General features: G+C 47.8%; 1 protein-coding gene across 3 annotated transcripts in view; it reads left to right on the top strand.

The window, feature by feature from the left end:
- RXRG (retinoid X receptor gamma) overlaps positions 1–24,694 on the top strand; it is a 111,265-nt gene extending 86,571 nt beyond the window's left edge. For all 3 annotated transcript variants that reach the window (XM_045028129.1, XM_045028130.1, XM_045028128.1), the window contains exons 3-10: positions 3,799–3,943; positions 4,702–4,881; positions 14,603–14,763; positions 16,289–16,418; positions 17,748–17,880; positions 18,357–18,448; positions 22,126–22,231; positions 24,213–24,694. In XM_045028129.1, coding sequence (XP_044884064.1) covers positions 3,799–3,943; positions 4,702–4,881; positions 14,603–14,763; positions 16,289–16,418; positions 17,748–17,880; positions 18,357–18,448; positions 22,126–22,231; positions 24,213–24,360 — 1,095 coding nt within the window. In that variant the 3' untranslated portion in view covers positions 24,361–24,694. The remainder of the gene's footprint in view (positions 1–3,798; positions 3,944–4,701; positions 4,882–14,602; positions 14,764–16,288; positions 16,419–17,747; positions 17,881–18,356; positions 18,449–22,125; positions 22,232–24,212) is intronic.
- Positions 24,695–24,947: the final 253 nt, after the last annotated feature.

Here is a 24,947-nt window from a genome sequence, read left to right as displayed (position 1 = left end):
AGAAATTTTCACTAGAAACATTCCATTTTTAATAATTTTTTGTTTGTTTTTTGTTGAAAAAGCAAAACCCTGGAAAAAATTTTGGTTTTCGAAAATGAGGGGAAATTATTTTTGATTTTTCAATGAAAACTGGAAAAATTTTGGGAAAACCGAAAAATGTTCTTCATCTTTGACATTTTTCATGGAAAATAAAATAGATTTTTCAAGCAATTTTTGAAAACTGGTAAAAAAAAATTGGGATTTGAAAATGTTTTTGGTTTAAGAGGAGAACTTTCATGGAAAGGGCCTTTTATTCACAAATCACCATCACTGTGGACTGGAACTCCACCAGCCACTGAGCAATTAATGCTCTGATTGTCTGATGGATACAATGCTTTATTGCTAAGCAGTTAGCACTTCAAGCTGTAAGCAGCAAACTCTTAGCCAGTTTCCTAAATGCTAAGATGCTCTTGGAGTCGGGATTTAAATTCCAGCTACAGAACGGTGTCCATGCTGCTGTTCTATGTGTAGTGTTAGAAACAGGGGAATTCCCTTGCCTCTGGTATGTCGGATTATCACTCATGTCTGCACTCTTGCCTGGAGCTTGCACACACACTGATCTGCTCCCGTGGCAGCTTGTCGTTTTCCTCATTGAATCCTGCCTGGAATGTGCACTCTGACCTGCACAAAGGAAAGCTCCCTAGACGCAGCAGGCAGTGCACTCAGAAGAGAGCAGGCTGGCTGCGCCAAGCTCCCTTTGTAAAGCCCCGGAGGGATGCGAGAGACACCTGTGTCTCTGAACAAGTCCTGCAGATGTTGCAAGAGGAGGGGTTGATGTTTGGAGCATACACGTCTGCCATTTGCCCGTGCTTGGGTCTCATGGATACGGAGGCTATGGATGCTTGACACATTTTACACAGACGACCTGCCAGCCTGGGGGTTGCATTCCACAAACTCATCTGCTGCAAGCTGAAGCAATGCCAAAGTCACCATTTCAGGTTTAGAGCACAGTCAGAGAACACAGGGACATCACAAGTGACAGAACACATGCTAGAGCTTTATCCTGTGTTAATTCATGGATTCAAAGTGTGCCCATCCACTGAAGGATGTAAACTGGCTGTCATGTGCCTATATTCTCAGTACAAAAGAGCTATGGCTCTGCAGGCTGGAAAAGGTCTTCCCTTCTACTGGTGTTTCAAACTGAGCTGAGCCATAACAAGAGGAGGATTCAGACATGCTCAAAGCATTTTCTCTAAAAGAAGAAAAGTCAATTTCAGCAGCTCTAGAGTTAAAAGCAGCCCTACGATAACAAACCTCACAGGAACTGGGGGAAAAATGACTGAGATAGAAAGCGGAGCTGGGTACAATCAGGAATCAAACCTGCACATCAAAACACTCTAGGGCAGTGATCCCCAACCTTTTTGTGGCCAGTAGCACATTCATGTTTTCAGAAGAGTGTGGCGGGCGCCAACAGTTTTTCAAGGCTTATTTTGTATTTGTATATTAAATAATATGAAAAACATCATATTTAATATAACATATTATATGAATACAGAGAGAAGAGAGAAGCTGTAGAGAAGCCGCGAGCACAGAGAACACCAGTGCCTGCAGACTGCAGCCCTGGAGTTCTCTGTCCCCGGCAGGTGTGGGGCTGTGGCTTCTCGCTGGCTTAAGTCGCAGCCCCGCACCTGCCAGGGACCGAGAACACTGGCACCCACAGCCTGCAGCCCTGGAGTTCTCTGTCCCCGTCAGGCGCAGGGCCGCGGCTTGTCTCCCCTGCTGGGCACTAGGCGGGCCCTGCGCCTGCTGGGAACAGAGAACACCATGCTCACAGCCTGAGTTCTCTGTCCCCGTCAGGTGCGGGGCCACGGCTTCTCTCCCCTGCTGGGCACTAGGCGGGCACACATAAATGCCCCGGCGGGCACCATGGGGCCCACGGGCACCACGTTGGGGACCACTGCTCTAGGGGTATTTGAATTTGGAGCTAAATTTTGCAAATGGCCCTTCATCTCTATAACGGACCAAACCAAAACCATGGCTCCAAAGACTCCCATGCTTTGGAGTTATCCATTGCCTGCATGCTGTTTCTGACCACCTCTGTTCCGGGATTGGTGTATATACATAAATAAAGCAAGTTACACTTAGGCTAGGCCTGAATTCCATTTGCCAATTTCTCCTCCATTGGAAGCTGACCTGCAAGACCCCCAGAACCCCCATCACTTGGCAGGAGGGGCAACATTGACAAGATCTTTAACATCTTAAAGGGGGGGGTGTATGTGTAAATGTGCGTTTTTGCTTTTATTTCTTCAAGGTGCACGCTAGAGTGGGTCAAAAATTGAACTAATTTCATGAAAAAATTCAAAGGTGTTTTTTTTTTTCAAGTATTGTTCAAACTGGAGCCATGTTTCAATTTTTTAAATAAATTATTCACAATTATTTTAATCAAATATTATTTCAATTTTTGTATGAGCAAACAGCATTAAAATGGCTAAAAAACGGATGTATCAAAAACTTTGTCGTCGATGAATGAAATGGTTTGAAATTTTTTTAAATTTAAAAATGTCAATAAAAAGGAGAGCTGGCTGGAACATTTTTGACCCAATTTCATTTGGTCGAAATATGCTATTACACTGAAGCTGAAAAAATTCCCTGGAGAGGAATTTGTTTTTGCTAAGTTTTCCTCTGGAAGGTTTTTTGGGTCCAGGGTAATCTGGTGAGTGTGGTCATTTCTGAGTGGAAAGGCAGAGGCTACGTCTACACTCCCGAGGGATCGATGCTTCTGCGATCGATGCACCAATGGTCGATTTAGTGGGTCTAGTGAAGACCCGCTAAATCGATGGCAGAGCGCTCTCCGGTCGACTCCAGTACTCCACCGGGAACAAGAGGATGAAGGTAAGTCGACGGGAGAGCATCTCCTGTCAACCCCGCACGGTGTAGACACATAGCTGGAGTAACTTAGGTTGACTTACCGCAGTAGTGTGGACGTAGCCAGTGTCTCACTCTGTAGTCCAGTGACTGGGGTATGGGCAGATCAGATTCACATGTTTGAGTTAGAGTGATCCAGAATGTAGAACTGGGCTCTGAATCAGGCAGAGCAGCGGCTTGGAACCTGGGTCTGCCCCAGCCCCATGTCCCAACCACCCATTTGTGCTGTGCTGTGATCGGAGACCTTGACCCAAAAATCTTTCCTGAATTGAAAATGTCCCAAAGGTTTTGTTTTCGTTCCCAGTGAGGAATAACAGCATTTAAAAGAGAACTGGATAAATTAATGGAGGTTAAGTCCATTAATGGCTATTAGCCAGGATGGGTAAGGAATGGTGTCCCTAGCCTCTCTTTGTCAGAGGGTGGAGATGGATGGCAGGAGAGAGATCACTTGATCATTACCTGTTAGGTTCACTCCCTCTGGGCACCTGGCATTGGCCACTGTCAGAAGACAGGATACTGGGCTAGATGGACCTTTGGTCTGACCCAGTACAGCCGCTCTTATGTTCTTATGAACAAACGACATTTCAAAACCTTGAAAATTGCCGCCAAATGGAATTGGTGTCCTCCAGACATCTCTCATAAAAATCACGAAACTTTTCATGAAAAACTGCAACAATGATCTTTTTCCTTTTAAACCTTTTTATTAAACAAAAGACTGTTTTGTAACAAAAACACTTTTTCAGGAAAAATGCCAACCAGGTCTAACCAAAAATATGTCCCGATATGTATCTGGACAGCCCCTAGCACAATATTTAGATCTTTGAACATTACTGCAATGTGAATCTTAAATCACCATAAATCAGGCTTGTCTCTTGTAAATTCCTCTTTTTCTAGCTCAATGTCATGAACAATGTCAGCAGCTCTGAAGACGTTAAGCCCCTGCCAGGCCTCCCAGGGATTGGAAACGTGAATTATCCCTCCACTAGCCCAGGGTCCCTGGCCAAACACATCTGTGCAATCTGCGGGGACAGATCATCAGGTACATGATTCCGATTCGCTATTTCAGTGGAGCAGCTTTAAGCAAAGGGAGCCTTCCCTGGGCCGTGATGTGAAATTTGCATAGGAAGCAACACTAACGAGGTTTGCTGAGGGATCTTGCTAGAAAATACTGATGCCACAATAACACGACCAGGTTTATTTTGCAAATTTCCTGCACACAGCTCTGTCAATGCACCTTGCCCCTGAGCAGTAGCATTATCGTTTTACCAATGCACTTCTCTACCGAGCCCTCTAGCACATGCTGCTCTTCCTGTCTGGGCCCCTAGCGAGCATTGTACCAATACACCTCAATCCTGGTGGGAATATCCCAGACCATTTCTAACCCAAGTCCTGTCTCCCCCACCCCACACCCATCCTTGTCACTGCACCTCAGTCTTGGCCAGCAGCACTCGCTGTTTTTCTGGTATGACACTCTGTACAATTTGTACTAATGCACCTCCACTGCAATCTGCAATAGCCCGACTATTCCAATCCAGGGTCTCTCTTGGCCTCGCTAAGTATGCTGAACACTGCCTGTTTCTGTGCTGGTTTTGTGATGTGCACAAACAGGGACTAGGCCGAGACCAGCAAAGAGCATTTCTGCTGCCGCCCAAAGTCAGGACTAGAAAGCAAGGCTCCAAAACTGCATCGGTAGAGCCATTCCAAACTCCTCCCTCATTGGTCTTATTTAAAGTGAACCTCTGACTAAGGGAAAAACACAGTACGTTGATCTGTGACTTCTTCTCCTCGTGTTCTCAGGGAAGCACTACGGGGTGTACAGCTGTGAAGGCTGTAAAGGGTTCTTCAAGAGGACAATAAGAAAGGACCTTATCTACACATGCCGCGATAACAAAGACTGTCTAATAGACAAGCGTCAGCGCAACCGCTGCCAGTACTGCCGCTATCAGAAGTGCCTGGCTATGGGTATGAAGAGAGAAGGTAGGTAGTAATATACACCAGGGTGGGTATATAAATACACATGCTGGGTGTTAGTGTGAGGAAGAAGTGGACTCCTCATTACGTTCCAGGACTGGTGGGATTCCAGGTAGTGGCAGGTGGTATTTCAGGAGAGCTTTATAGACAGTCTGAGGACACACCCTTTCCTCAGCCCCTAACTGTGCAGGCACCCAAAGCACAGCCTCATCTCGGATTTGGAGCTATGGGTCCCAGTTCTGCTCCAAAGGTTCTACTGTCCGGGCAGAGCATCTTTGCGTACTGCTCCGCTGCTGCGTCAGCCCTTGGCTGGTTCTGATTCTCATAGCAACCCAAGCCCTCTCCTTTCCGGAAAGGTAGACGGTGGCCTCCCAGAGGCATCTAAAATCTATAACGAGGTTCATCACAGCTTCATGCTCTGAGGGATTCCTCTTGGCAGACCCACACACAGTGGAAACCCATCACCGAGGTTTCCTCCCCTAGTATGTGTCTGCAACAACCTCCAGTTTAGTCATTACCAGGGAGCATTAGAGCTAAAGCAGGAGTCTTTGCAGCTTGTACTAAAGGACTAAAGCCCAGAGCCTGAAAGGTGTTTAGGTGCCTAACTCCTATGGGGACATCTCTTGGGAGTTAGGAGCCTAAATACTTTTGAGGATCTGGACCCATGTCTGCAAGACGGGAACTGTAGCAAGATGACTCGCATCCTCTGTGGATCAGGCACTGAGCACATGCCACATAAGTTGCACCGGCTCTGTGTGGCCCAGCCATTTCTCAGAGGCCTATGTTAGATCAGCCCTTAGGCTGCTCTACATGTAGAAATTGGCTTGCAGATAATGAGACTGTGCTAGGCCTTTCCTTTCACACACTGCGCTAATGTCGCAGATTCAAGTGCCCTGTGACTTTCCCAATGATCCTCTTGTCCTCCAGCCCTGGTTCTCATTATCAGAGAGGGAGGGAGTGGTGTTTAATGAGGACAAGGTCAGGAGGGGCCATTTTAGGGATGGGGGAAGGTAATCCGTGTGGACAGTCACAGGATGAGGAGGCAGAAGGGCTAAGGGGTGAGATGGGACAGCATCATGTAGGGTGCGGTCACTGAGGGAGATGGTGAGGAGGGGAGGGAAAGAGCTAAGTGGTGAAAGAATTGGGGGTGGGGAAGGAGAGTCCAATGGAGTTCAGGCGAGGAGGAGTGGGAAGAGGTTAGAATATCGTGACTGGGAGAGAAGCCCACCGTTCTTGGGGGGCAACTTGGGATGTGAGAAAAGGAGGGGTCATGGCTGCAGGGCTTCGGCAAGTACCAAGGAGCAGGAGATGAAAAACTCATGGGTGACCGTGATCTCATCTGAGATGGAGTGAGCATTCCAGAGGGGGCAGGCGGGATGGAGGGAGACGGGGAGGCGGGTGAGGTTGTCAAGGCAGGCGCCAGTGGGGCAGCGTGAGAGGTGGGAACGGCCGGAGGGTGCAGAGAGGCTGAGTTAGGCGATACCGGAGGTGAAGGAGGGTGTGGAGGTGGGATGGGGAGTGGTAGGGAAGGGGAATGAGATGGGGAGATAGGGCCCAAGGGAGGCGTAAGCTGGGAGGAGAAGTGGGCAGTGCAGCAGAGGATGAGAGAGTCAGGGGCATTGTGAACATTGCTCAGATTGGTTCATTGCCCCTGTGACTCAGCACCGATCACTTAGGTAGAGAAACCACGAAGAGGTGGCTTCCTGTCAATCAAGCAGGCTGAACATCAGTTATGCAGAATCAGTCAGGCAGGCAGAGCTTTGCTAATGCGGGGCATGATCGACTAAGGAACAAATTAATTATGAGGTGAGTTAATCAAGAAATTAGGCAGGGAATTAATTATGCAAAGACCAGCTCAAATAGGCAGGAAAGGGGAAATGGGCAAAGCTGAAATGCAGCTGCAGGGTGCTGAGTGAATGGGGCAGGGAGTTACCCTGCCAGGCCGTCTGGGAGATTAGTGAGTGTCCCACGGCTGATTGGAGCAGTTACGGAGAGAAGCAGGCAGCCAATGGGTGGAGTGATGGTGGCTGTGTCTCATGCAAGCCCTATAAAGGGAGGTGCAGCTAGGCCAGCCACAGGTTTGTGCAGGGGCAGTGTGGCCATTGCTCCACCCCTCCAGGAGGTGCCACATCTCCTCCTCATGTGTGCTGAGTCAGCCCTCCCTTCTCTCCTCCTCAAGGGGAGCCTTGTGCTGCAGGCAGAGCTAGGACAGAGCAGCCTCTGTGCCCCAAGTGGGGCTGGAACCACTGGGCTAGGGTGCTAGGCAGGAGTGCAAGGCGGAGGAGAATTCATGCACCTGCTTCTCCACCCTTGCATTGCCATGCAGGCAGCTGGCCACAATCTGGCCATGAGTCAGGAATGTTAATAGAGGGCTTGATCCAAAGCCCATTCAAGTCAGTGCAAAGATCCCCATAGACTTCACTCGGCTTTGGATCAGGCCCTTAGCCAGTCGCAATGTCCTTTCAGCCTTGTACGGGTGCAGTTTGGGGACGAAGCCCTTACCTGCAAAGCTAGGGGGTCTATATTTGTGCTCACAGGTATGTACGGTTACTCTCTGCTGCACACTCTAAGCAAACGGCGGTTGCAGACTGCTGGGCGTCTGAGCACGGGGAGAAAGGAGCATGCTGCCCTTTCCCGCTTCTCCACACCGAGAGCACAAATGTCTGACTCTTCATGCTCTATCTACAAAAATAGCTGCTGTCAGAGCACCGAGCTGAGCCCCTTCCAGCTGGAACGACGCAATGAGCCATACAGCTCAGTCCAGCTGAGATCTGACCCCATGAGCGCCTGCACTTTGTTCTCCTTGTCCCTTTCCATTGTTTTTGGTGAGAACCCTGTTGCTATAGTTTCAAAGGGCTCCCTTTCTTCTCCAGCCCAGAGCGTGTGTCTGGAGATACTTGGGGATGCAAATAGCTCAGGAGCAGCATCCTTCCACTTCAGCAAAGCGACTGAGTCCACGTGCACTTACCCAGCTCTGCTGAGCCGCCAGAGCAGAGTTCTGCTCCAGTGACTCTCCTTTCAGAGGAGATTTGTCCTCCACCCACACCTTTAGAAGCATTTATTCCCTTTTAAAGTAGGCATGAACAGCCAGCCAGCTGCACAGGTGTCTCCTGGTGTAGGGAAAAGACAGAGCCAGCTGGTTTTTATACAACACCGCACAATCAGGTGGGTGCTGTACAATCCTGGCTGTTTCAAACCTGTTGTTATCCTCCCTGTGGCAGGCAGGACTGCTCTGTAGTGCCTCCTTCAGGGCCACATGTGGTATTGCAGCCGTTCCCCACCTTAATTGGCAAACTCTGGCCACGGGAAGGGGACACTTGGCGTCACTCTATGGACAGAAACAGCAATTCAGGATTCGTCAGTCTGCACCTTTAAACAGAGATGGAAAAAACTATCCTTCAAAATACAAGAGCTTAGCTGCAGTGCTTAGGGCAAGGTCCTAGCCTGGACCTGGGTTCTGGGTTAACTGAGGAGCAAATCCTCTCATCCAGCCGTGCCACTGCCTTCTTATCTGGCCTGCTGGTTCTGGACTGGTCAGTATTTACTCCTCTGGGAGATTGTGTTGCTGGTCACCTGGTCTGAGTGGATTTTCCTTGGGTGGGATGTGTGAGGACACTGATGGCTCCAGCCTGGGGGCGGAGAAGGCCTGATAGACCCTGTGACACTCGCCTCCTCTCGCTTTGACTGAGCAGAAGGATAGAGCAACCTTCCACCACTGAGCAGCTGTACCACTTTGGTCTCATTTCAGTTGTGGGCTGTAGTGTGCGGGAGCAGGTGGTGTTGGTGGCCTGTGATATACAGGAGGTCAGAGCACACGATCTGGTCATCCCTTCTGGCCTTGATTGCTGTGACTCTGTGACACTGGTGTCAAGGGCAATTGTGCCTTACAGCATAGCCTGTTTCCTGCTCAGGGCATGACTAGGCATGTTAGAACTGGATACCGCTGTAGCAGGGACTATGCAGGCCTCACAACAGCAGTTATACACTCGCCAAGAGCATGGTTGATTGGTTAGGATTATCCCTACTTCCCTTCAGAGCCAACCGGGGCTGATCCTAAACCAGCCAGCAGGGATGGGGGAACTGATGGGACAAACTACGAGCGATAGGATGCTCCTTTCCTTCTGGGGATGAGTTTTCTGTCACTGCACTTCTCCCAGCTGCTGTTGTCATGGTAAGTGTGAGGGCAGGCCCACACCCCTGACCACCTCCTCTCTCTAGTACCCCCTGTGATTCTTTACGCTGGAGGATGCCTGTGCTGAAAATCAGTGTAGCCAGCTGAGCTAGCGCAAGGGAGCACACAGAAGAGTCCTCGCTCTCGCCCCACTTCCCCCTGCAAGGGGAGGGACAATCTAAGCCTTGCCCAGGTGGCCTGAAAGCCAGACGGAGGGTAAGGCTGAACTGGAGCTTTGCCCTCAGTCTTTAGGCCACTCCTCTAGTTGCAGGGTGATTAATGATGCTCTATCTCAGCGGCTTAGTGCAGCCACTGCCAGTGGGAGGTTACGCTGCCAGTTGTGAAACAAAACCTAATTCCAAGCACAGCTGTCCGCACCAGCCAGGTGCCAAGTGATTTCAAGGAGTTAGAAATTGCTGCTGCTTTCTTTTAAAGTAATTATATTGCTAACAGCAGGCTGCAAGCCGGGGGAATAAACTCCACAGACAGACAGCATGAGAAGGAGCCTCTGGAGGATCTATGAGATTGCTGGGGGGTTTCTGCAATAGTCACTGGGGCTTCAGACAGGTTCCAGGACCTACAGGACAGGAAGAAGTTGAATACGGGATCCCGAAGTGTCGGTGTTCATGGGGCAACGGCAGCTTCCCATGAGACAGAGACAAGCGCTGCCTAGCAGAACTGGAAGATATTGATGGGTGAACCTCAGGAAGGTCAGAGTTTGGCCAAGCATCCAAAAGATCAGAAGCTGATCAGAACCTTTCCCAAACTCTCTCAGGAGTTGGGGCCCTGCTCTGCTAGCCGCTGGGTACACACGGCCCCGCTCCAGAGAGTTTACAACCTAGGACCACAGGTGGATGGGCCAAGCAAGCAGATGGGGGAAGCACAAGGGAAGAGGGAGACCATTACGACTAGAGTAATAAGCAGCAATCACAACACATCAGGAGTGAGAGCTTGACCTGAGTGAGGAAGGATGGTTCAATGGTTAGAGTTCTGGCCTGGGCAGTTAGACTGTGGTTCTGTTCTTGCTCCACCAGAGCCATTCTGTGTGCCCAAGGGCAAGCCGCTAGGTTCTTGTCTAGGGGAAATTTACCAGTACAATTATACCGCTATTCTGGAATAGGAGTATCCACCAAGGGCATTATGCCAGTTATACCAGTATAACTATGGCAGTATAATTATGCTGGTAAATTTCCCTGTGTACACAAGGCCTTGATCGCTCTGTGCCTCAGTTTCCCATCTGTACAGTGAGGAAAACAGTACTGCCCAACTGCACAGGGATGTTGTAGAGATAAATACATTAGAGACAGAGGCATTCAGATACTCTGGTGACAAGGGCCATATAAGCATTTTAGATAAATAGACCTCATTGAGGTGAATGAGAGTTTTGCCATTAACATCAACAGGGCCAGAATTACATCCTAGTTGGCTAACCTCCTAGGCCTCCGCAGCCGATTACAGATCTCACGAGAACAGACTTTCTGGTGAACCTTCATATCCTTCCTCTTCCTGGTTGGGTGAGAAATGCTGTGAGAATGGGCTTTTTCATGGTACCTTGGTGCGTGAACCCAGGAGTGCAAAATCACACGGGAATAAAAAACAAAGAGAGCCACAGATTGTTTCAGAGCAAGGTAGAGAGCTGAGACAGGGCTTTTATTCCCACTGAGCTACTTGGGAAGCCTGGAGCTCCACTGGCTATAGAGGAGTTATGCTGGTTTATACCAGCTGGACCTTACACTCTCATTCCTCGGGCCACTCCAGTTATTCATGTAGCCCCTCATCCAGGACTCCCCTCCTGCTGGGTTAAAGGGAGAATCTTGAGTCCATTGACCCACCTTCAGCTGGAAAAGGGAAAGCCAGCAGAATCAAGCTTTTCTGAAACCAGCTTTACCACACCATGGCTACTTTACCATCCCATGGCGTGCCAGAGCCATGTGATTGGATAGCACACCTGCCAATTATGCATAGGAGAAGGTCAGGGCAGAGCTGATTCCAAGTGACAGCACCACTTCTGTCGGAACCCGTGCCATGCAGATTAGTGGTTACATCTCATTTGTTCTCCCCAAAAGGGGTGAGGAATGGGTGCTATGCATCACCACCTCACCCATGAGTGCTGGAGGAGACCTCGCTAAAGCCCATTGCAAGAATTCTCCTCATTAGCCTTATCTCTGCAGAAAAGTAATTGTGCAGAAAAATGTGGTATGTTAACATAATAATCTGGTCATAACATGACAGCTACCCAGATTCCCAGCCCAGCCCTGCTCTGCCCCACACTGATGCTCTTGCTACAACCGCCTACAGGGTCACATGTGAAAAGATCTCCTCTTCCAGTGCGCACACATCAAAATCAAAGCCAAGGCGCCATTTAATTATCATTAACATTGTTTTATGTCATACCGATTACGTCAATCTCCTTTAGAGTAAAGGCATTCGTGTCCCTGCCCAACGGACATTGAGATTAGACTGCTCAAGAGAAATACTTTAGTTGGGCAAGTCAGTCTGTCTGTCTGTAAAACAGGAATATAATACAATGGGTGTTGGGAGAAAAAGTACATTAAAGATTGTGAAGTGCTCAGGTACTGTGGGGATGGGGGTCATATAAATATCTAAGATAGAACTGATTTGGATAAATAAGAACTGAGGCAAACCTTTGCCTCAATCTTTCACCAAATCTTAGACCACAGGTTTTCCACAGCTGTCCTCACTGTAATTATGTCAATTTACACAGGCTGAATATCTAACTTTAAAGATTTTTTAAAATATTTCATACATTTAATTTGAAAAATGCCTTTAATAAAAATATTTGTGCATTTCTGAATGTTCAGCTGAGATGGAAAAGGGTTATCTCAGAAAGACATCTCTTACGAAATTCCCAGCCCAATTATGCAGACCCAGGAGAGGCAAAGAGTGTGAATAATGCTTGGCTGAGCACTCAGATTTTGAGGTATTTTTCAAAACCATCCTGGTCCAATGAACGTTTTGAGGGTCATCCATTATCAGGCACTTTATTGGAAATATCCTTGGGCAACTTTTCCCTTTACCCACAGGGAGACCTTCAGATGCTTCCAAGGAGATCTTTCCTGACACACTGGACCACGTGGTGTCAGGTTTAAGCCATGTTTACAGCTGATGCAACAGGACAAACGTGATGGAAATTAACACTGAGTGACAACCGTAGAAACAGACCAGACTCTGTGATAGTCCTTGGGAAGCCCCATCTCTTAGCATCTCCTAGAGTGGGGTGGGGGAATATCAGAAAAGAGAACCTCCACTTCTCATGTTTGGATTCTGTGGTGCTTTTATGTTAAGAATAAAATGGACATACATAGGAAGTGCAGTGGGAGTAACTTATACCTGTGGCATTACACTGTTATCAGACCCCGCAAGAGGAAGTGAGTAGGTCTGTAGAGGAAGACTGTCTTTGTTGGTTGAATTCACAGAGTAGTTCAGCCTAGACATACCCTAATCAGGAGGGAGTGAGATGCGTGTCTCTGCCCAAGAGAGCTGACAGCCAAAGGAGCCAGAAACCTGAGAGTGGGTTCCCTTGCTGAACCACTAGGGGGCAATACATGTGCAGTTGCCCTCAACTGAGAGATGGAATTCATTTTTCATAAGATGGACATTCATGGAGTACCTCCTTTCCCACGCTTCTTCACAAGCTCCACCTTCTCCTTGGCAGTCACTCCTGGGATTTCTGGTGGCCCTGTGAATGAGACCCCTGGAGAGCCGTTTGAGAACCGCTGCTGTCCATGCTAATGCTCACTCAGTACAATGTTTGTGAGATGATATAATTATCTAGAAATAAATTTTCCCATTTTCTGCCAGTTTCATTTATAGATTCCAAGGCCAACAGAGGCCATTGTGATTATCTGGTCTGATCTCCTGTGTAACACAGGCCAGAGACGTGCCCCCACAATAATCCTAGAGCAGATCTTTTAGAAAAAACATCCCATCTTGATTTAAAAATTGCCAGTGATGGAGAATCCACCACAACCCTTAGTAAATTGTCCCAGTGGTAAATGACTCTAAGCGTTAAAAATGTGCACCTGAGTTCCAGTTTGGAGGACACTGGTCCTAGCAGAGGGTCTCCCTGCGTCACACATTTTGGAGCTAAGGCCCCAAATTTCAGGGACGTTCAGTGCAGCTCACTAGAGAGAGGCCATGAGCAAAATTTGAACCTGGATCTGCTCTTCTCTAAAGCTCTGGGTTGTTCAGTATTGGGGCTCATCCTTAGCTGTTGTGTAAATTAGTGTGTAATGGCAGGTGTGGCAATTTAAATCCAGAAAAAGAGACACGTAGACAGGCAGGTTGAATCTGTATTAGCATCAGCGGCTAAATTAAGTGAAAAGTGCTGTGTCACCTTTACTTGGCAGGTTTGATGAGTGTATTGTTTGCTGAGTTACAGTAAACGTGTAACGTATGTTTGTGGGCAGGGGCGGCTCCAGGCCCCAGCACGCCAAGCGCGTGCTTGGGGCGGCAAGCCGCAGGGGGCACTCTGCCGGCGCCGCGAGGGCGGCAGGCAGGCTGCCTTTGGCGGCTTGCCTGCGGAGGGTCCGCTGGTCCCGCGGCTTCGGCGGACCTCCCACGCCTGCGGGAGGTCCGCCGAAGCCGCGGGACCAGCGGACTCTCCGCAGGCAAGCCACTGAAGGCAGCCTGCCTGCCGTGCTTGGGGCGGCACAATGCCTAGAGCCGCCCCTGTTTGTGGGTTGCAGTCTCAACCTGCTTCACTCTAGTCAGTGACCAAGTTGCTCTTTGACTGCTAAAGGTTGAGCCCCACTCTTTTAAATGATGGATTCCAAGTGCCTGACGTATTGCAACCAACTGAGGCAGTTGCCCTGACAAACTTCCCCATTGGATCCTTGACATTTGCAAATGCATCATCTTCTGCTTTTGCTCCATGGAGGGTTGCTGCTCTCACACGGCCCTGCAGGAATAGCAGCGTGTCACTTCTCGAACAATTGCTTCTTTGTGACTTTTGTGGGCTGCTTTTCCAATGCAACGTTCTAGTGAACAGCGATGGCCCCAAGCGAGAGTCATTTCGCTGAACTCTCCCCTATCCTCACAACCCCCAACAACTTTGAGATTTTAGATAAAATTGGGCCTTTTGTTCAAATCATGCCTGGCTTGGGGTTTGCAAAACCAAATCCGGACATGATGCAGGCTTGCCAAATTAAAACCTCTCCTGGTTCTGTCCACCAAAAGAGCATGACTGAGTGGTGCCTGGCACATTGCACAGTCATTCTAAACCATTGCAAGGCAGGTGTAACACACCACTCATGTCAGAGTGGTCATATTTTGCGGTTGTGTTGCACTGGTGTTAATGATCACAAGGTGCGTGGTAATGATCAATCAGGCCCTTAAAGTCTGCTTCCAGTATTACCATGTCAACAGAGCCTTGCATCTTGCTGCCTCTGTTTTGTTTCCTATCCTCCTCACCAAGGTCTTCAGTAGTGAGCGGGGTTTTATCTGAGGGATCAGTCCCCCTGCTGTTGCTGAGTTAGAAAGATGGGAAGCGTTCCCAAGCTCCCGCATGGTACAGAGGACTGTTCTGTGTTCCAGCTGTGCAAGAGGAGAGACAGAGAAGCCGAGAGCGCAGCGAGAATGAAGCCGAGTCCACGAGCAATGGCAATGAGGATATGCCTGTGGAGAGGATTTTAGAAGCTGAACTGGCTGTTGAACCAAAGACGGAATTGTACAGCGACGTGAATGCTGAGAACTCGGTAAGTGTCTGCTTAAGTCAGGCCTTTGCATGTGGGTCAGGTTTGATGAAGCCACTTGCAGCTTGTGATGACAGCGTTCTACCCTGTATTTACAACTGACAGCAGATAACTGATTGATGGGGCTGTATATCCAGGAAGGAACCACTGCTGGGAGTGAGACCCGCATCTTGTTTGTGGCAGCTCCAGATCAAAGCAACGTGATTGTTAACTGATTCTGGGATCTGCAGCAGAGTCACTTTCCAATGGCCATTAGTGAGCTGCTGTGGCTGACAGACTGTTTAGTAGGACTGGCCAAAAATTAAAGTTTCTCAATGGAAGTTTTTATTAAAAATTTTAATTCTGATTAAAAAAAAATGGCAGAAATTTTCCAAGAAGGTTTTTACAGAATCAGCCACAGTCATTGACCAGCTATTTACAAAAAATCATGTGGAAAGAAAGTCACAAACCATGGGTGTGAATTTTCCCCCCTGTTTTTTCAACCAACTCAGCATTTAATAATGAGTAAGGCCGATCTTGAAGACTACCGTGCTCTGGTGCGCCCTGCTGGACTGGGCACTGCGGTGTCTGGAACACAGGTGTTCTGTTAAATTGGCATCTGTGAGGTGGCGGGTGGAATTTGGATGAAAGGTGTCGGATTTTATTGACTCATTTTTCTGAGTAGAACAGGACGGTTGAGCTTGTTCAGCCACTGGCCAGGACTGCCAATGGTGGGGTGAACTGGATGGTATGGTGAGACCTAGACTGAGATTCAGTGTCTTATTTCACAAAGGACACTGAACAAACAGGGAACATTTTGTAATCAGCTACTAACTTCGGCTGGATTTGAACTGACACCCTAGAAATGTAGGTAAAAATTGGAAGGATTCAATTTTTATCAATGTCAATAAAGGTTAATTTTGCCATACAGACACATACACTCACACACACACACACACAGACAAAAAAATATTTCCATCGATGATGCTCAACATTTCAGATCGGCAAAGGAAGGAAAAAGCTGCTTGAAAACATTAGAGTTTCATTTAAGGATATTTACGTAGTATATTTTGACGTGATGTTGACAATTTGTGTTTTAAAGGTTATAAAGCTTTAACTTTTTAAATCAGTGTTGACTATATTAAATAATTATTGTCTAACCCCCCTCATTGTCTGATGCCCCATAATTTACTGCAACTGTGAAAATTTAAGTAGATAAAAATTGGAAAAAAATGCTTGTAACCCATAAGTTTGCACAACTGCGAAAATTTAAATAGATAAAAATAATAAAAAATGCTTACAAATAAACATCGATATTATGAGTCAGAATTATAAAAAATAAAAATCGCATTCTGCCAAGCCTAGCAATAAACCAGAATGTTAAATGCACATTTTGAATTGTAGCTGGCAAAGGATTTGATCACCTGGATGGTGATTCCGAGTAATATTAACCTGACACAATACTGGCTGCAGGGAACAAGATTATTGTCACTGATTTGCTGAAATTCTCAGTGGCACATTCTCTCTCTTTATATCTTTCCTTTCTTAGACAAATGACCCTGTCACCAATATATGCCATGCAGCGGACAAGCAGCTCTTCACCTTAGTTGAATGGGCCAAGCGAATCCCCCACTTCTCAGAGCTGACACTGGAAGACCAAGTGATTCTTCTGCGGGCAGGTAAAATTCTTTGGTTCTCAGAATCTCCAAATGCTCCTGTTTATCTGAATCTTGCATTATTCCTTTGTTTCTCCCTACAGCATCCTGGAGATGTCTGCTGATTTCTTTGGGGTGCAAAGTCCTGGGGAACAAAATAATTGTGTTAAGACGCTGCACCAAACACCATGGTGACAGTATCCTCATGTTCTGGTGTCAGTGGCCTCATGTATTGGTGCTACATAGCAATGTTGCAAGGTCCATAATAAAACAGGGGCTCCTTAATTGTGCCATGAGCCAAACTGGCAGAGCTTGGAAAAATTGGGCCTTAGCAATGAACCACCAGCCTTGGGGCTAGTGGTGCAGGCATTGTGAGGTGCTAAAGGGGTGTGCAAAGGCTCTGATCCAAAGCCCATTGGAGTCTTCCCATTGATTTCAGGGGCTTTGGATCGGGCCCCAGTAACTTACTAATGTCATCTGGGAAAGACTGGCTGCTAACAGAATATGGCTCAGTCCTTCTCTTTCCTTGTTCATGAAAGTGTATTTTGTTTGGCTAATGGAGCTACGGAATGTGTCCTTCTCCTGTACGAAAAAACTGCTTCTAGTACAAGGGTAAGAGAAAATTGGAGGGACACGATTTTAGGAAGAAGCAGATTTTTTTTTCCCCAAACGTTTTCTGTTGTTGCTTCTCCTGTGTTTTCTGGGCTGTTGGGAAACCTGCCCCATCCCCTCCTGGCTGCCCTTTCGCCAGCCATTGGACTCAGAAATCATGAGTCAGATTCCCCCCACCCTGTCACCCTGAAAGCCATTGGCTTCACCTGGGTTCTGAGTCATGCGCCTCTCGGGAGATGCCTCCTATCTTCATTTTGGGTGTGATCATTTCAGGGTCCAGTTCATCCCTACCTGTGTGTGCAGAAACGCTGGCTGCTCAGAGGGGGCTCTGCTTGCCCTGAGGGAGCTGCTGTTCTAGTCCTCTCCTAAGCGCTGCGGGTGGAGAATCTCCTTATCACACTCCTGTCCGTCCCTCCCAACTCCTCTCTGTCAGCTTCCTGGCCTCACATTGCCCCTCTGGGATCCCCCACTGTCTCCAGCCCCCCACACGTCCCAGCATCCTACTCCTCACTGCCTGCCTCCAGCCTCCCTTTCAGCCCTTTGTTAATAACACGGGAGGGCTGGAATTTCCTAAGATGCCATGGGGCTGAAGACACCTCTCCCATTACATCTCTGCAGAGGGGCTGGTGTAATGGAGCCTGCACTGGTCCCTGCATGCAGCCCTGATTTAAAGGGACGGTGCCCTGTGTTTCAGTGGGGAGCTGCTGGCATCGCACATTCACCTGTCTCTTGCTCTTGCAGGTTGGAATGAGCTGCTCATTGCCTCGTTCTCCCATCGCTCGGTGACCGTGCAAGACGGCATCCTGCTCGCCACAGGCTTACACGTGCACCGCAGCAGTGCACACAGTGCCGGCGTGGGCTCCATTTTCGACAGGTATTGCCTCCGTTTCTCTGCTATCACCTAGAGTGACATCTGTTCCCCTCCATGCAAGGTCATGCCTAAGGGAGACCTGCCACGTATTCCTGCTAACATCTCCCCTTGACACTGGGCCTTTGCCCCCAGGTGTTTCACAAGCCATGTACGCAGCATTGCCCCCATGTCATCTCCATGGTCCCCCCCCCCCATAATAAAGATAGCAGCTTCCATTCCAAGCTAGATCACCATTTTCTTAGGCTCCTATTCAGCTGCTGCTAATGCAGACCCCACAGCTGGGCCATGCCTGAATGCACCAGCCTAGACAATGGTTATGCCAATAAACCTGTAATCTCACAAGAGTCATCTGAGTGCTTTGCAAGCGCTGATCTATGGAGCATTCCACCCCAGATTGCCATGGTGTTGCATTTAATGCTAGATGCAGACCTTGCCATCCATACGGTCTCTGTCTGTCTGCTTGTGTCTTCAATGTGCAGAGTTCTGACAGAATTAGTGTCTAAAATGAAAGACATGCAGATGGATAAGTCTGAGCTGGGATGCCTGCGAGCCATTGTCCTGTTTAACCCAGGTAAGTCTTGGTGGTAATGGATGCTTCAAGGCTCTTTCAGGTACCACCCTCAAAGGCCCCCTCTAATAATTCTTATTGGCATTCAGCAACATCCAGGGGAGATGCTTTCTGGATTATTATGCATCCTCTTATTGTTATGGTCATTCATACTATGCTGTGTCTGTGAGTGTGTCCCAACACAAGGTGTGCGTTCACCATTACCATCTACTAGGAGGAAGGTCAGACTCTCTCAAGGGTGTAGGAATATGTCATCCTCTAGTGGCTAAATATGGTGCATATGCTACTGCCAGGGGCGACTCTAGCCATTTTGCCGCCCCAAGCACGGCGGCACGCCCTGCCGGTTGCTGGTCCCGCGGCTCCAGTGGACCTCCCGCAGACGTGCCTGTGGATGCTCCACCGAAGCCGCGGGACCAGCGGACCCTCCGCAGGCACGTCTGTGGGAGGTCCACTGGAGCCACCTGCTGCCCTCCCGGCGACCAGCAGAGCACCCCCCGCAGCATGCCGCCCCAAGCACGTCCTTGGCGTGCTGGGGCCTGGAGCCGCTCCTGGCTACTGCTCTGATTTCTTTAGAGCATGTTAAGATCATGTTGTCATCTGGCTGCTGCAACCTCCAGGAGATGTAAGCCCTAATATGGCTAGACAAAAGTGAGTGTTACTGATCCATGAGAGGACCTTCCCTCTTATCCCATGACTGTGTACTTTGCTTAAGAGGCTTTGGTGAGGAACCTTGTCAAAAGCTTTCTGATCGTCCAAGTACACTATATCCACTGGATCATGCTTGGCCACATGTTTCTTGACCCGCTCAAAGAATTCTGATAGATTGGTGAGTTAAGGCTAAGATTTAGTCATGGGTATTTTTAGTAAAAGTCATGGACAGGTGTGATGGAGTCCCAGGGGAGCCAACTGAAGTCACTCAATTAGGGTGAACTGCAAAGAATGGGGCAGACAATCCCCAAAGCTGGTGGATATTCCAAAACTTAGATTTACCAGGCCAGAACAAAACAGCTTCACTGGTTACCCAGAAGCCAACAACAGTTCCCATAAAGCAACCCAACCTTAGGCCGACACCCAGACACCCAAGTCAAATATGATGAGGATTACTGAAAATCTTATTTATCATATAAAAAAGTTCTACCAATCCCAAAGGATTGGACACATTACCTCCCAGGTTAATTAATATTTCAGATCTTACCCAAATACAATTCTTATCAACTAAACTAAAATTTATTCAAAAAGAAAAGAGTGAGTATTGGTTAAAAGATGAGTATACATACAGACATGAGTACAATTCAAACCCAGCAGGCAATTCATCGTGCGGCTCTCCTGGTCCTCACAAACTGAACTATCGATATTTCTAATAATAAAATACCCCAATTACTAGGGTGACCAGACAGCAAGTGTGAAAATCGGAACAGGGGGCGTGAGGTAATAGGAGCCTATATAAGGAAAAGACCCCAAAATTGGGACTGTCCCTATCAAATTGGGACATCTGGTCACCCTACCCATTACTATTACCTGTATGTTCCTAATAACAGGGGTCCCCTCCTCCCGAGGGGTATATTCAGTGTAAGAGGGTACCATGACATCACCTGAAAGGAGGGTCCCAACTATGGGATTATTTCCCTTTGCTCCATCTTTATGTTTTCCTTCCCCAAGACTTTCACCTTCCTCAACAGCACAGAGGCTGTCAGACTGGGGGTGGGACCGTTGTACTGTGACCCTGAAAGTTTCCTCTGTGTACCTATCTGTCTCCCTTAGCTCCCCCAGTTCAATCACTCTGGTCTCCAGAGCCTGTACTCAGTTTCTGAGGGCCATGAGCTGCTTGCACCAAATGCACACACACCCCACTTGCCCACAAGGCAGATATCATACCTGCTACATCCAGTGCCATACACTGGATAGCCCACTCTGCTGCTGGATGTCTCCCTGCAGTCTTTGTACTCTTGCAGGGATTTGTTTTGTTTTGGGGGATGGGCATTGGCCTAACCTTACAGTATGTTTATTATGTGTATCTGCATCTCATAACTCCCGTTTGCTAGCTCCAGTGGTTGCTCAGGAGCTGGCTTTTTAACCCCTGTATTGTAAAGAACACATCTCATGTCACCCTCCCTGCAAGTTGCTACCAGTTAGTTCCTTGGACTGCTGACAAAAACAAGCATCTAGTCCTGAAAATCCAGAAAAATGTTGTGTCCTGGGTTACCAGGTGCCTGGAAAGAATGTGCTTAAGTCTCAGTATCAATGAATCACTGTAGTAGCCTTATGAGCGACATCCAGCTTCACTGAATCAGTAAAGAAAAAGAACTAATCATTACCAGGTTTACAATGGTGCCAGGGTGCCAGGCCCACACTCAGAAGAGGGTCGGCGCCTGAACCATGGCCCCATCCTCTCTGCCTCTTCCCCCTCCCACCCCATGTGAGTGGCAGGCAGAGCCTCAGGGGGAAGAGGCCAAGCGGGGGTGGGGCCTCAGGGCGGAGTGGGGGGCGGGGCCCACTAAAGGGTAATCCAACTCTGGAACTAATCACTGACAAAGAGCATCCTGGCCCTGGGTGAAACCTAGATTGTGCCCTACCTCAGTAGTGCATCCGAAGCGTTGCTCAGAAAGGAACCTTTCCGTGATATTGCACATTCTGTAGCTGTGGAAGAGGAGGCCGAATTCCATGCCAGGGTACTGGGAATTCGGTAGGTAGCACTCTTATCTTCCTTTCCTGCAATAGCTCACCAAGCTAGAGTGGGGTCCCACTGTGCTAGGTGCTGTATGCATACACATGGGAGAGCTGAGACTCTAGAGAGACAAGAGGAGAACCAGAGAGTTGTCCAAGGTTGCAGATCCAGGTATGGAAGCCAGCTCTCATCACTGTCAGTTCAGTGCTTTCTCCATCAGACCACAGTTCTCCCCCCAGTGTGGTGGCCGGGGTCCTGTGCTACTGGAATGGTTGCCCTCTGTTCCCTTGGCCATCTCAGTACCCGGTAACAGAACCAACTGTGCTACCTGCAGAGACCAGTTATGTCCACTTGCAGGCTCTGTTGGAGTAGCACAGGGCAGCCTGGGGTGGGCTCATCACTTTGGAAATTACAGCCATACTTCAGAGCACTTCACGTTCCAGAGCAACTTCTATTTTGTATGGAAAAGAATGGCAGGTTCAATCCCCAAACCGATTAAGATCCTTTCAGTGTGGTGGGGAATAGATAGACAGATATTGTCTTTGTGTGTGTGTGTGTGTGTGTGTGTGTGTACAAATATATGTAAATATGCTAAAATCTACATAAAAAGAACATGATTTAGGGTGCAAAAGGGAAGTACTTGAAAGTTAGGAAATATCCGATTTACAGTTTTTCACACACAGCCTTGATTCTGTCCAGCCTGTGTGCGGAATGAGGCAGTATGAGATCATATCATTAAAGACTGTATCATAATGCACACTCAGAGACTGTCCCTAACTATGTGTATGTACAACACCTAACATCCTGGGGAAGCTGTTAGGTGCCACTGTATAATATGACAGATAATGTTAATGAAGAAAGTCTGCCGGAGGGGAGAGACTGCTGCCAGCTCACAGGAGCCATCTCCAGCTCTTTTCTAGTGATTGATCATCTTGTTCAGCTGTGAACCAAACAAAGTGTGAAACGTCAACTCTGCAATGATTTCCTTCTTGCTTTGGGTTTCTCCCTGGTCCAGATGCCAAGGGCTTGTCCAGTCCCTTCGAGGTGGAGTCCCTACGAGAAAAGGTCTATGCCACGCTCGAAGCATATACAAAGCAGAAGTACCCTGAACAACCTGGAAGGTAAATATTGAGTAGCACAGTGCTGCATCTCTGTCTCTAGCAGACACATGTGGCACACTCCCTGAGGGGTGTGGAATAGTGAGATTTGCACCAATCACAGTTCTGAAGCAATTCTTTGTTCCGCCTCTGCTAGGAGTGCAGGAATCTGTGGAGAGCTGGCTAGAAAATGTTTTTTCCCTGCTGGAAATTTGGATGAACAGTAAAAATTGTTCCATTTTACCAACACTTTCAGTAGAATAAAATGACTTTGTGTCAGCAAAATTGCAGCCCCAAACTGGAGAATTTTAGGCTGAAAACCAAAAAAAAAGGTCTGGTTTTGGCTGAAATTTGTTGTTTCTCTGATGACAAATTATAGCTGGTTCAAGGAAAGAAGACATTTCTGTAACCCACCTGATCCTATCTCTGGTCCTCTACACCAGCAGTGTCCTCTTGCCACTACAGGAGCCCATTGCAATTCGTTCTCCTGGGTTGTACAACACTACCCTCTTCTGGCTAGTTTCTAGAAATGCTGGCGCACATAACATCATATTGCTATTTAAGCCACCTAAGAAGCAAGGTGCTGCCAGCATTGCGATTTTTGGCTACAGATTTGTGTGCTACAGACAGGAAGTGGGACGTGGATAAAGTTCAGTCAGCTGTAAATGTGGCCACGTTTGGTCCATAATACAATGGAAGCGGGTGGGCAGAGGAGGTTGATAATAGGCTATGAAGGTTTTTTAGGGGCAATCCATTTTTAAACAGTTCAACAATGATTTTAGTGGCATGTTTTAGCTCTAGATCACTACTTCAAGCCCTGGCTGGGGGAGACTCCAAACTGTTTTTGGCCTTGGAGGTTTGAAAATGTGGGATAAAAAATTCTCCCTCTTTTGTTCTCCAAAGACCTGCTGGTTTTTACCATCCAGCTGTCCCCATGTATCCTGCTCAGCTGCTGAAATTTGCCCCAAATGTTCCAAATAAAGAGAGGGGTTTGTAGTGCTTTTAACACAGTTGAGTTGAGTCCCTGGGATTCTGATCAGATTAAACAGAGGAGCAAAGGAACCAGCAGCTGAATTAAGTGACAGGCTTTCCCACTGTGAGATGAAATTATGAGAAGGAAAATGTAGGGTGAGCATCAGACAGCTTCCAGATGTATGTGGCTTGTGAAATAATCTCCCAAGGGACGTCATAGAATCCCTGTCTTATTTAAAACTAGACTGGACAGAACACTAGACCATGTAGCAAAATATTTTCGGTGAATAGTAGATTGCATTTTGGGGGGCACTGAAACTCCTTGCAAATTCAGGTCAAATCGGTGAATCGTTTTTGGCTGAAAAAAATGTAAGAAAAATCAAAACGTTTTGTTTTGACTTTTTGGTTCAAAATAGCATTTCATTTTGAAATTTCACTATTTTAAAAAATGGTGAAAAGCACCCAAAACAAAAAAACCAAGAAAAACAACAAAATCATTTCAGGTCAGAAAAAAGGTATTGTTTGGGGACCCCCCTCGCCCCCCACCGATTTTGGAGAGAGAAACTGAAAAAGAAAATCAGTTTCTTGTTTGAACCTAACTGAATTTTTCTCCTGGATTTTTCAGTTCAGTCCCTGAAATGGAAAAAAATCAGTTATTTGCTCAGTTCTGTGTAGCAGTGTGGGGGACAATCCTGCATTGACAGGGATACAGTGCTATGACTGTAGAGGTACATGTAGAAGAGGCAATGTGAGCTAATGGATAGGGCACTGGCTGGGAATCAGGAGACATGGATTCTGTTCTTGGCTCTGCTACTGACCTTGGGTGAAAGGCCTTCACCTCTTTGTTTCCTTTCCTTCACAGATCTTGTCTATTTAGATTGTAAGTGCTTCAGAGCAGGCGCTGCTCCTTACTGTGAGTTTGTGCAGCCCCCGCACAATGGTGCCTTGATCTTGGTTACACTCTACTGGAATAATAATGACAATAGTCCTTTCCCATCTCTAACTTCTGTCATTCCGTGGGCTATTCTTCCAGATTTGCCAAACTTCTCCTCCGGCTGCCAGCGCTGAGATCCATCGGGCTGAAATGCCTCGAGCACCTCTTCTTCTTCAAGCTGATCGGGGACACGCCCATCGACACCTTTCTCATGGAGATGCTCGAGACCCCACTCCAGATCACCTGACCCTGTTCCTGGGAGGGAGATGGTAGAGGACAGTTTAGGATATCGTGGACCCACATCAGCTCCTGCCCAGTCTTCTTGCCCCTGCCCTGTACTGCGACAGCTTGTAATCAAGAGAGAGGCTTTATAAACCCTCAGATCTTTTTAGGTGGGAATATTTGTACAGAGACGAATTGACTCATCAGACCCTCTCCTTGCCAGCTGTGGAATCGCTGCAGTTTATCAGAGCGCTAACAAGACCCTTCCCCCCTGTACATGTAATCGGTTTAAATTATTTTTTCACTTGCAATAAAAGCAAAAAAATAAATTAAAATAATATATACGAGATCGGCCTGGATCAGAGCCGAGAGTGTGTTATTCTGTCACGCTGGGATGCATTTGACACAGAGTTTGGGAGAGGGAAGGGGATGGATAACCCAGGGGCTTAGGCATGGGCTAGATCTGAAGCAACACACTAAGAAGCAGTTACTGGTGTGGTCCAGTGGATAGCCTACCAGGCTAGGACTCTGGGGATGTAGGTTCTGTTCCTAGCTCTACTACCAACTTGCTGTAGGGCCTTGTCTACCTCCATTTCCCCACCCACCCTTTGT

The sequence above is a fragment of the Mauremys mutica genome, chromosome 8 (assembly GCF_020497125.1).
Source record: "Mauremys mutica isolate MM-2020 ecotype Southern chromosome 8, ASM2049712v1, whole genome shotgun sequence".
NCBI classification, from domain to species: domain Eukaryota; kingdom Metazoa; phylum Chordata; order Testudines; family Geoemydidae; genus Mauremys; species Mauremys mutica.
The sequence above is the reverse complement of the archived record's forward strand: the minus strand, read 5'-3'. Positions and strand labels throughout refer to the sequence as shown.